Source organism: Myotis yumanensis, unplaced genomic scaffold, assembly GCF_028538775.1.
Source record: "Myotis yumanensis isolate MYYU_CA2020_CCGP unplaced genomic scaffold, mMyoYum1.0.hap1 SCAF_9, whole genome shotgun sequence".
NCBI lineage: Eukaryota > Metazoa > Chordata > Mammalia > Chiroptera > Vespertilionidae > Myotis > Myotis yumanensis.
The window spans coordinates 65778122-65790625 of record NW_027223760.1 but is presented as its reverse complement, the minus strand read 5'-3'; the positions used below and the strand labels follow the sequence as shown (position 1 = coordinate 65790625).

Genomic DNA, 12504 nt, shown 5'->3' with positions numbered 1-12504 from the left:
GTGCAGGGCACTGTGACAAGGTCTGTTGATTTCTTGTCCCAGTGCCAGGACAGATTGCAATGTGCATGCGTCTGCTGCCTGGAACAATAGCCTCCTTTCCTGTCCCTGACACCATGCGCTTTTGGCTGGCACTGCGGTTTGTTGCAGATCTGAGCTTGTTTAATCCCACGGAGCACTAAACGGTATCTGGTCTCTGTGGCTTCGTAATTCTACTCCAGGCGCCCCACCGTCACTTGCCAGCTGGGATCTCACCGAAATGAGCCTGCTGCACACAGTTCAATACTAAACCCTTTGAGCTGGTGAACTAGGCTCCATCAACTCGCGGGTGGCGTGTCCCCCGTTCGCCAGCTCCCATCCCATCTGCCTCTGGCTTCTGCTCTCTTCTCAGGATGGCTGCAGCACCTCCGAGCTGCTGTTTGGTGGCCTTCCCGCCTCGTGCTAAGGACGGTCTGGTGGTGTTCGGGAAAAACTCCGCTCGGCCCAGGGATGAAGTGCAAGAGGTCGTGTATTTCCCGGCTGCCGATCACGAACCCGAGAGCAAGGTGGAGGTGAGTGATGCACTGCAGCCTCTCCATTAGCCCTCACTCTCTCTCTCTCTTGCTCTGCCCAGCACGCCTTCCTCCATGACGTCTGCTCACTAGTCTGAACGGTCATGTTGGCTCTGTTGATTCCATTAGGTTTGTTTATAGCCTTAAAAACAGGGTCATGCCGTAACCGGTTTGGCTCAGTGACTAGAGTGTCGGCCTGCGGACTGAAGGGTCCCGGGTTCGATTCAGGTCAAGGGCATGTACCTTGGTTGCGGGTACATCCCAGTAGGAGATGTGCAGGAGGCAGCTGATCGATGTTTCTCTCTCATCGATGTTTCTAACTCTCTATCTCTCTCCCTTCCTCTCTGTAAAAAAAATCAATAAAATATATTTAAAAAAACAACAACAAAAAAAACCAAGGTCATATGGGGAATTCTATGTTTATTGCTATGGCCCTTATTTTATGATTAAGTAAAATATTTACATGGTTCCAAAGTCAAGTCTACAGAACAAGGTACTGGCATACTTTGGAGATATTGCAGGTGTGGCTCCAGATCACCGCAATAGAGTGAGTATCATGATAAAAGTGAGATGTAATCTTTTTGCTGGCGAAATGCCTGGCTTTCAATTTGTAAAAGATGCAACATCTGTTGAGTACCAGATTGGTAGAGGTGGTGGTGGTGGTGGGGGTAACCATTTTGTAAGCTAGATAAATGTCTAATCACTATGGATACACCTGAAATTAATAAAATATTGTATGTCAACTGCAATTGAAAACAAAAAAAACAAAGCAAAGCAACATCTGTGAAGCACAATAAAACAAGGGTTGCCTGTAGACTTGTAGAAGTCTAGCTTCTGTTTTCCTCATTTACTTCATTTCCTGTTTCTCCTGTGGGTCACCATGTTTGGGAATTTTTTTGGTTTATTCTTTCATTAAAACAACGACATGTTTATGTAATAAACCACATGTGCCTGTCCATGCAGGCCATTCCCTCCTTTCTCAGGTGAACGGGACATGCCATGCACAGTACACTTTTCTCCACGTTGCTTTCTTCAACTAAAACCAGATCCTGGAGATCCCTCCATGTGGCATACAGAGATGTCCTCTCTTCCTCATTCAGAGCTGAATGAGGTTCCATTCTATGGTTGTATCAGAGTTTAATCCATCCCATATCGCTGGAAATGTGGGTTGTTTTCCAGTGTGTTGCTATTACAGACAGTGCTGAAGTGAATAACGCTTTGTCTCCCACAGGGTCTGGTCTTGGTTTATATTTTCTTGTTATGTTAAAAAAATTATCCATCAATCTCTATTTTGGGAGCTTAAGTAAAATAGTTTTGTCAGTATTTCTTTGGGATCGGTGCCTAGAAATGGGATTGCTGGGTCACAGGGTAAATAAGTATGCACTTTTATAAAAATATAATCAAAGTTCCTTGACGGTGGTCTACCATTTGGCATTCCCACCATCAATGTTTGACAACGCCTGCTTCTCCATATTCCCAGTGTGTTGTCAAACTTTTATGATGACTCCTGTATTTTGTTAATTTTATTAAAACTCTTTTATTGGCTGTGTCAGCTCTTACCATCGACTCTTTTGGCTTACCAGGTGTATGGTTATAACACCTGCAAATAGAGATAGTTTGATTGCTCTAAAATCTCCAATTATTTTCTTGTCTGATGGGCTTATCGCTTGGATTCAGTGTTAACAGTGGTGGACAGAGTGGGTCTCTAGGCCTTTAAGCCTGACCTGAGTGGGGCAGCCTCTAAACCAGCGGTTCTCAACCTACAGGCCGCGACCCCTTTGGCGGTCAAACGACCCTTTCACAGGGGTCGCCTAAGACAATCCTGCATATCCGATATTTACATTATGATTCATAACAGTAGCAACGTTGCAGTTATGAAGTAGCAACGAAAATAATTTTATGGTTGGGTCACAACAGGAGGAACTGTATTTAAAGGGCCAGAGGGTTGAGAACCACTGCTCTAAACCTTCCCCATTAAGTAAGATGCTGGCTTTGGGTCTGAGATTCACAGAGCTTTATCATGTTAGAAAGTACACATCGATTCCTATTTTGAGTACTTTAAAGTAAAAACACCTACGGAATAGGTGTCACATTTTGTTAAAGGTCTTTTCAGTCACTTAGTGGCCATCCAGATTCGGGCTGTCCTGGCGTCGCAGTGCTTGCGTTCATGGAACCCTTATTGTACTTAATAATGCCCCAAAGCGCCAGAGTAGTGATGCTGGCAACTCGGACATGCTAAAGGGAGGCCGCGAAGTGCTTCTTTTAGGTGAAAAGGTGAAAGTTCTCAACTGAAGGCATTTTATCATGTCACATATCACAGGAAGAAGGGGGAGTACAGTACGATAAGGTATGTTGAGAGAGAGACCACATTCACATAACTTAGTACAGTGTACTGTTTCAATTGTTCTATGTTACCTTTAGTATTGTTGTTAATCTCGTCCTGTGCCTAACTTATGAATTAAACTTTCTCATAGGTATGTTTGTATAGGAGAAAACATAGTATCTATACGGTTTGGTACTATCAGGCATCCACTGGGGGTCTTAGATGTGTCCCCAGCAGATGAAGGGGGACCACTATATAAATATGTCTGAAATAACTTTAGAAAAACTTATTTTCTTTTTTGGGGGGAATAGGCTAAATACATTAATATATTAGTCTAGTGGTTACAATCATGTTAAGAAATAGGTTATTTCACTGGTTAGCCGATGGTATATTATTACTAAAATACACTGTAGGTTGAATTTTGTCCCCTTGCACAAATCAGTGTGGTTTGATATGCCCCAGGATTAGTGTCTCAGGCACCCCTGACCTCTCTTCTGTGTCTTGAGCTGCCTCCGTATATTTCCACATCCAGACTCTGCAGGTACAATAACCTCACATGTCCGAAAGCAAATTCATTTTTCCCATTTCATTTGCTCCATGGATTCGAACAGCTCCACTGTTTGCCTCAGAGTTTAATCTAGAAAATGATGACCCTCATTTTCCCACTCATCCCTGGTGCACAGGGACAGCTGTCGCTGAGTCCTGCTGCTTCCTCTCCCGTGTCCCCTTTTCCTCCCACGGCCCCATCCCGTTCAGACCCAACCCCCTTTCATAATCTGCTTATTGGTGCCCCATCTCTTTGTCCTGGAGTCTGATCCCTGCAGGGCCACCAGAATTCACCCCCCTACCCCCCGTCCCCCAGACCACCGCTCTGTCACTGCCTTGTTTAAAAATGTTGTGTTGTGTTTATAGGATGAGAGTCTGATTTGTGTGCCCTTCAGAACTCTTCCCAGCTGGCCCCCTGCTCACTCTTCCTTTCTTTCCTCTCTTCCAAATGAATACTTATTTTTAGAGCAGTTTCAGATTTACAGAAAATTGAACAGAAAGTACAGAGAGCTCCTATATATAGCCCCTCACCACCCCCACCCCACCCCCAGTTTCCCTCGTTATGAACACCTTGCCTTAGTGTGGAACATTTCTTAAAACTGATGAGCCAGGATTGCCACCTTCCATAGTCTACGTTAGGGTTCACTCTTGGGGTTGTACACCTTATGGACACATGTATAATGACACATCCCCACCATTAATTACAGGACCATACAGAATAGTTTCCCTGCCCTAAAAATCCCACATCCTCCCTCCCGGAGCCTTTGGCAGCCACTGATCTTTTCACCATCCCCGCGGTTTTGCCTCTCCTAGAATGTCATCTAGTTGGAGTCACGCAGTCTGTCGCCTTTTCAGATTGTCACTTTCACTTAGTCATATGCATTTAAGGTTCCTCCGAGTCTTTTCCAGGCTTGGTAATGCCTTTCTCTCCGGTGCTGAGTAATATTCCTCGCCTGGATGCACCGTAGGTTAGCTTTCTTTACCTGCTGAAGGACATCTTGGTTGCATCGGAGGGATGGCAGTTATGAAAGAAGTTGCCCGAGACATTTGTGTGCAGGCTTTTTGTGTGAACATAAATTTTTAACTCATTTGGGTAAAGATACTTTTAAATGTAATTTTACATTTTGAGTAGATAATATATTGATGTGGTTTAACGATTCAGTGATACAAAAAAGGTTTCCAGTGAGGAGTCTTACTCTCCTTTATTCCAATCTACTCAGATTTCCTTGTTATGTAACGCTTTCTATTCATTTCTTAGACATAAATATGAATACTTAGCCTTTTATTTTCTTCCATGAAAGTAACTTTATATACAGTATTCTGAAACTTGATTTTTAAATATATAATTTTACACTTCTAGAAAAGGTCTACAATTTGCTTTTTTGGTTTGATAACACTTTCTGAAGAGTTTCTCTATCTGTTCATGGAAATTACAATTTTTTACAGCTGATAGTAGTCCATTGAGGAGATATTCCATCATTCATTTAATCAGTCCTCTATGGTGGACACTGGGAATATTGGCTAGTCTAGGAAGTGTAGCCATGAAGAACATTGCACATAAGTCTTTCTGTACACGTGCGGACATAGCCATGGATGCACTTCCATCCAGGATCGCTGGGTCATGGGTAAAGTTTGTAGTAATTGAACTCCATGAGCGCTGTACAATTTCCTGCTTACTTTTCTATCGTCATAGTTGTCCTCTCACAGCCCACACCATCAGCCCAGCTACACTGAGCTGCTTGCCATTTCTTGAACAAACAGCACACCTGTCTTTCTCTGTGCTTTTGCTTTTTCTATCCTTTGCCAGGAATGTCCTTCCTTTCCCCTCCTGTCACCCACTTGCTAGACTCCTATGCATCCTTCAAGGCCCCATCACCGAGACCCCCTCCTCCCTCTAGCCTGCCAATCATCTGTGAACATGAAGCGCTTTATGCCATTATAAATCAATTGAAATGTACCATCATCTGCATCTGGGGGTCGGGGGGTGAGTTCTGGCCCAGGAGGCAAGGTCCTGGGTTCCAGTGTCGCCTTTCCCATTTACTGAATCTTGGGTCTTTGAGACTCAGTTTCCTCACTTGCCAGCTGGAGATCACAACACCCACGGTGACAGGGCTTTTTGTGAAGCACGTGAGCTGACACGTGAAGCACGATGCAAACTCTAAGGAGAACATTGTGCCGAGATATTTGTTCTCTCCCCGTCCGCCTTTTAAAGAACTGACTACTGTTGAGAGATTCTGTGATCCCATGTCTCAGTTCCCAAACTCCACTCTTTCGCACGTGCTCCCGAATCTGCTTTCCAGACTCGGGCGCATGCCTCTCATTCCCTTGCAGTCGCACCTGACACTTGTTCCAGGCACACAGTGACGGGCTCTTTTCCACGTGTGGGCCTGTGAGCCACATAACGATCATGTTACTTTCATAACAGCCCTCGCTAGCATATAGAAATTACTTTTTCTATATGAAGAGTGAGAACTTCCCACAAAACCCTCCTATTCCTCAGCCATTTCATGACAATTTAAACACGCACAGTCTGTGGTTTTCCTAGAAATGTTATACTTGAGTGCTGAGGTCCCAGAAGCTCAGGTTCTGAGAATAACCATGTGCAGAAAGTCATCCTGATGACTCATCCACGCACCCACACACCCGCCCAGCTGGCCCATTTTTCTAGGTGGTCCTCCCTTCCAATTTGTCCACCCTCCTCTCAGTCTGTCCACTTGTCTGCCTGTCCATCTATCATCTACTGTAGGTCAAGTTCACTTTGCTTGAGACTGCAAGAGGAAGAGATCGGGTCCCCCAGCCCATACATAATTCCTCAGTTTCTAAAATTACACGGCTTCCAATCAGCTGCACGGTTGGCAGATGGGAGCATTTTATTTTATGTTCTTTAGTCTTTCTCTGTCGATTCTGAGTTTTTAACAACTCCTCTTGGGGTTGCAGCATAGGATGGATCAATATGTAGCTATTTGTGAAAGCCCCTCGGTCCCCTCTGAGGATGCTGTGCCACCGTACATCATGGGACACATCCCAACCTCTCCTCAAGCCCTGGTCCTCCCTGTGGGGGGTGGTGGTGGTGAGGAAGCAGAGGAGTAATTTCCTGGATTATGGTGTGTGTGTGTGTGTGTGTGTGTGATCTGAGTTTTAATTCTGAAGATTATCTCTCACAGTAGGAAGCTCAGGTCATTCTGGAATCAAAGAGAGCTGAGCACAGCTCTGTGGCCGCTGGGTAGAGAGTGCACCACTTCTGTCCGTTTGTTTGTTTTGTTTTCTTCTCTTCATTCCTAGCGGCAGGAGTTCCCAGTCTTGTGTGGAGGCAGAAGCATCTCCCTCGCCTCATGGGAGTGTGGCTTAGCAGGTGTTGTCCTTCTATCATGTCCCCTCTCCCAAGCCTGCTTCTGACCCCAGGCCTTGCACTGCCTGTCCTCAATCATCTTACAGCTTTAGGGAAATAAAATGTGGTGGGCATCTTTGTTTGTCTTTATTTAGACTCATCTGAACCTTAAAGGCATATTTTCAAAACCAGTCAAGTAGCAGACAAGACACTGGGATTAAAAAAAACACAACGCACATAAAAAATCCTATATAATAAAAGGCTAATATGCAAGTTGTCCCTTCGACAGGAAGTTCAACTGGGAGTTCAACCAGGAATTCGAACAGGGAGCGGGGGCGGCCGGCCAACGGCCCACGGCCCTTCCCCACAGCCGGCCCAGCCTGATCATTCCTTATCAGGCCGGGCCGGCTGGACCCCACCTGTGCATGAATTCGTGCACTGGGCCTCTAGTAAGTAAATGAAACCCACATCAATGAACTAAGCAAAAACTCTCAGTGATAATTAGCAAGGCTGCTTTAGAGTTGCAAATTTTCCAAAACTAAAAATATTTCTCTGAAGCATCCCATTTCCCTGCCTTTCCTTCTCCTACCCTAAGAAGTCTGGCTGACTCATCAACTCATTTCATTGGCTTTCGCTGGTGGTGCCAGGGCGGCGCTCCCCCCGCTGAGCCCCGGAGGAGAGGCACAATGGCCGTGTTTCACGAAGTGAAGCGTCCATTGTGTGTGTCTCTGGCCCTCCTTCCATGGGGTGAGATCCAGAAATAGTATGTGTTGGAATGTGCAAGGGGCAGGCGACAGCATGAAGCTGATCTTGCTTTTTCATTTTTGAGACAATCACACACAATAGAGGACTTGCTCTGCAGAAGAATTGTCTTCTGTCCTTGTCTCTAGGGCCTTGTCAAGGCTCATCTTTTTATCCTCTGACCCGGCATGTGTCCCCAGGAGCCACCTGAGAGAGTGGCAAGCTCAATTCAGGTAATATCTTTAAAACCTCGTGATCGGGCAGTTCTGACGTTTAGAAGTCTGCCCCCACGCCCCCCACTCTGGGCACTCTCCTATTATTGTGTGGCCTTGGCCCCCAGAAGTCACACTAGCCCGCAGATCTGATTCATTAAAGGCTGGTTAGGAGTGGACGTGGGGCAGCAAGACAATTTGCTCACCACTTTCACAGCTTAGTAACCGAAGCCGATGCCAGCGACGTCCCTGTAAAGATTGATCTTTTAAGCGGTGAGTGCTTTCTTTTTCTTTTCTGATAGACATTTGGCTAGGAGTTTTGACTGGGGGAACCAAAATGTTTTTGGCACACGGAACGATTTTGGGTGCTTTTTTGGATTTTTTTCCTGGTGAGGCCTCTGCTCCCTCACACCCCACTTACTCTCTGCCTCGTTAATAATGTGGCAAACGTGAAGGCCGTTTGAAAAACGACGGCCTGTGGTGTTCATGTTCTAGGCAGCTGGCTTTACAAAGTTCAGCTGATTACACCTTGTGCAAATGTTCCTTGTTTCGAGGCTTGCTCCTGAAGTGAGATTTTAAATAACCCGTCTGTATGAGCCCAGCGGGTCCGTCCTCCCATCCCCTCCCAGACCTGGATGTGATTAGTCAGGTTGCAAACACAATAGCATGTGTGTGAACTGCAGCCACCGAAGGGCCCATGTTAGGCCCAGGCTTCTGTGGTTCCTGACAAAGATGCCCTGAGGAGTAGGTGTTCCAGGCTGGCCAAGGCTTGGGTAGGGCCACACCCCATCTCCCTGCCCCCTGCTCTGTCGCATATGAGGGGCACCTGGGGTGTCAGCTTTCCACCCACTGCTTAGGAGAGACTGACTTGCCCATCTGGCTGCTTGGGGATCTCCTTCCTTCCTCCTCATTCTGAGTTTGGCCTGAAAAGTTGGCTGCATATATTCTGAACTCCCACAAAGACCATATGGTCTTTCTGATTCAACTGTCAACATTTTTCTCAGGCATCACTTTCTGAGCTCTTGCAGTCCTGTGACTCAGTGACGTCACAGTGGTTCTCCTGAGTGGTACAGGAGGGGACTTCCCTGCCGGTGAGCACACCTTTGACACCCCCATCTGCCTCTTCTCAGGCTCTGACCTCTGTCTGGAATACCTTGATGTCTGGTTCATTTTTCAAGATCAATGCAAATGTCACCTACTTGATAAAGCTGCTGACCACTAGGGTGTGTTCCCCCTTTCCTTCCAATCTCTGTTTATGCTCCCTCTGACTTTTGTTACTCATTCATTCATTCACCCATTCACTCATCCATTCAAAGAAAGGTTTATTGATGCCTAGTTTGTACCAGATTTGGGATATAGCAGTGAACTGAACAACAGACACCTCCCTGCCTTGGTGGAGGGAGCAGACATCAGCCGCTCATGCAGTACATAAGTCAGATAGTGCGTTAGAAGGGGATAAATGGAATGGAGTGTGAAAAAGAAAAAGCAGAGCAGGATTGCATTGACCAGAGGTTCCAGGAGGTTGGGGGGGGGGGGGGGGCGGGGCAAGAAGCAGCACATATTAATAGACAAGCCTCAGTGACACTCCCAGAGGCGGGCCTGGGGTCCTAGTAATGAGCAGTTGTGCCTTCTTCTTCTTTCCCAACCAGAAGGATGGGGACTGGACAGCTCATTGATTGATCTGCCAGCAGCACTTAGCACACAGCGCCTTGTGTGTGGTTGGTGTGCTATAAATAACTGGTGAAATGGGAATGAATGTGTAAAAATGCACTTGAGGGCCAACAAGTAAACCCACTTCTTATTTTCCCCTTTTTTCTGCCTGTAAAAAAATTGTGATATCTGTGCTTAAGAGCCTGAGATCCCTTCCTGCTTCCTTATTGTTTCAAGACAGAATTGTCACGGGAGCTCAGCATGCACAGGGGTTTGGGAAAGTGTTGGTCAACGCCTGAACTATTTTTTACATAAAAGCGTGCAATTTTAAGATGTAAACTTCATTTACATGTAGAATAGTTTAATGGTTTACTGCGTTGGCCAGGTTTTGCTCTAAAAGAATCATTTTTTGTAAAGTAAATGACTTTTGGCAACCGAATAAGAGAAAACATTTCAAGGGTATACTTTAGTATTCATTTGCCATGAAAAACTCCAGGTTGTCTTGACAACCTCCAGATTTCATTAGCTTTCAGTTTACAAATATTTGTCAAGTGAAATAACATTATCCCACGGCACAGCAATATCTAACCATGGATGGCGGAGGTACAGATGTCACATGGCCAACGAGTGTGCATTTCTGCTACCTGTGGTTTAGAGATTATGGGAAATCAATGCAGAAGACTGGGCGGCATTCAGCCGATAAAATTGGGTCTTCAGTTGGAAAAAAAAAAAAAAAAGATCTTAGGCTGCAGTTGATCCAATGCTTTCAGCGTCCTCCTTTAAAATGTAAATGGCTGCTGTCCTTGATAAAATTCTCCCTGGAGAGCTAAAGTGCTCTGTGTAATTTAGAGCCATGATTTCAACACTGCACCCACCACACAGAGTGTGTCCTAGACGGCTAGACCATCCGGGTAGAGGCCCCTCTGGATAACCTGGGTTAGTTATCCAGCCGAGCTCTCCCGGGGGGCCCAAAGTGGGGAGGGAAGAGGAGGAACCAGCAGGTAAGGCTCAGAGTTACCAATCCCAGTCCCACGCCTATTCTTCCATTTGCCTCTCAATACACTTTGAGCATTTTTATTGTCTTCACGAAAGAGTTTGTGTGAAGGAAGGGTTCTGAGGACGAAGACACTTTGAAAGAAATAGTTAGATTTAGATGGGCTCATTCGTTTTCCAGCACCCGGGAGAAGGTAAGACGCGCCACTCCCCGTGCATGTACTGCAGTTAGAAATCCACCTCTTTGGGACTGTTTCCTGTGTGTCCACCTCATAGGCAGCACAGACAGGGAAGCACAGTGTATAAGAGAGTGTGCGTTGAATGCACTAGTGAAATGTAAGGTATTGTCATTTTCTCCTTCCTACTATTGGAGCAATCGTGTAGGTTGTCAAACGGTGTTCCAGGGAACCCCAGGGGTCATTGCAGGAGGCTTAGGGACCTCCCTTCTTCAGACGAAGCCTCTTCCCTTTTGTCTGTTTTCTATGTCAGGCTTCCAGGTACAGTATCTTTTACACACAGGGCTCTCTACTGTTAACAATATTTGAAACCTCTGATAGAGAAGGATCTTTGTAAATAAGAACAAGCAACTATTTGTTTGAAATGCTGCGCCTCATCTGTGTCTGTTGAAATGACCAGCCACGGAATATTCAGAGTGGCTGGCCCCTGGTTCAAGAAGATGACCGCCATAGATATGAGCCTCATGGAAGGACTGTCTGGAAACAAAGAGGCTGAAAACCAAGTGGCTGGCAAGACAACAGTCACCATGGAGACCTGTGAGCTGCACTGAGACTTGGGGTGTCTTTGAAGTCCAGTATTCTCAAGGCCTTGTCTTTACTTGTTTATTCATTTGATCCGTCTGTAGTCGATGTGGTGGTTCAGTGTAAGTGCCAAGGTGAAAACTAGTGGTACCTTACAGCTGATGGCCCTTTCTTTCCTGTCTTCATGTTCCAGTGTACTTACATTTCCGTCGACCAAGTTCCCAAGACCCATGCCATTGTGATCAGCAGACCTGCCTGGCTTTGGGGGGCAGAAATGGGGGCCAATGAACATGGAGTGTGCATAGCCAACGAAGCGGTCAATGCCAGGGAACCAGCCGCCGAGACGGAAGCCTTGCTGGGGATGGATCTGGTCAGGTATGTGTGGTGAGGGGGTGGGCACAGGATTTACCTCCCTCCAGACCTCATATTTCGTAACACAATCCTTCCAGAGAATGTGTGTGCCGTTTGCTATAAACTTTGAGGTGATGGAAAGAAAAGGAATAGATTACAGTGGAACATTATTCAGCAACAAAAAATAATCAGGTACTGATATGTGCTACAGCATAATGAATCTCAAAAACATGATGCTAAGTGAGAAAAGCCAGCTACAAGAGGGCACGTATTGTATGACTCCATTTCTGTGAAGTAGCCAGAATAGGCAAATTCTTGGAAACAGAGAGGAGATAAATCATTGCTCAGGGAGTGGGAGTGATTCCTAATGACACGGGGCTTCTTTTTGGGGTGCTGGAAGTGTTCTAAAGTTAGATTGTGGAGATAGATGCACAAATTTGTGAATATAACTAAACACCACTAAACTGTATATTTTAAATGGGTGAAGTTTATGGTATTTGAAATATATTTAAAATATATAAAAGAACAAGGAAACATATAAAATAGACAAGATCCAAGGAGAAAAGGTCAGAGCTCACTTCCCTCCTTCCTCCTCTACCCTTCAGTCATCTTTCCCTCCTCTTCCAGCCACCACATGACAGAAGGGACCCACAGGACAGGGGTCCTTGTCTGCTTGGTCACTACTGTGTCACAAGCACCAGGACCCGTGTGCCTGGCGCATAGCAGGCGAACAATGATGGAGTTAGGAATGAGTGACTAAAGTAGAGGGTGGGCTGGAACAAAACAACATTCTGAGATGGCTTTCTTTTTTCTGAGATAGTGAAACACAGCGGAGTCTCGGACACAGTTGAAAGAAGATTAGGTGGGAGCCAGGGTCTAGGGCAGTGGTTGGCAAACTGCAGCTCGTGAGCCACATGCAGCTCTTTGGCTCCTTGAGTGTGGCTCTTCCACAAAATACCACATGCGGGCGCGCACGTACAGTGCGAAGTTGACTTAAAACTTTAAGTAAAGTTAATTTTAGGGAACGTTGTGGAGTGAAAGAAGATGTAGTGTC

The 12504-nt window shown here is 45.8% G+C and overlaps 1 protein-coding gene across 1 annotated transcript in view; it reads left to right on the top strand.

Moving 5' to 3' along the window:
• Positions 1–12504, top strand: part of SCRN1 (secernin 1) — a 46802-nt gene that overhangs the window by 14096 nt on the left and 20202 nt on the right. Inside the window, exons 2-3 of the mRNA XM_070424501.1 lie at positions 389–548; positions 11293–11474. Of these exons, the coding sequence (XP_070280602.1) occupies positions 390–548; positions 11293–11474 (341 nt within the window). The 5' untranslated portion in view covers position 389. The remainder of the gene's footprint in view (positions 1–388; positions 549–11292; positions 11475–12504) is intronic.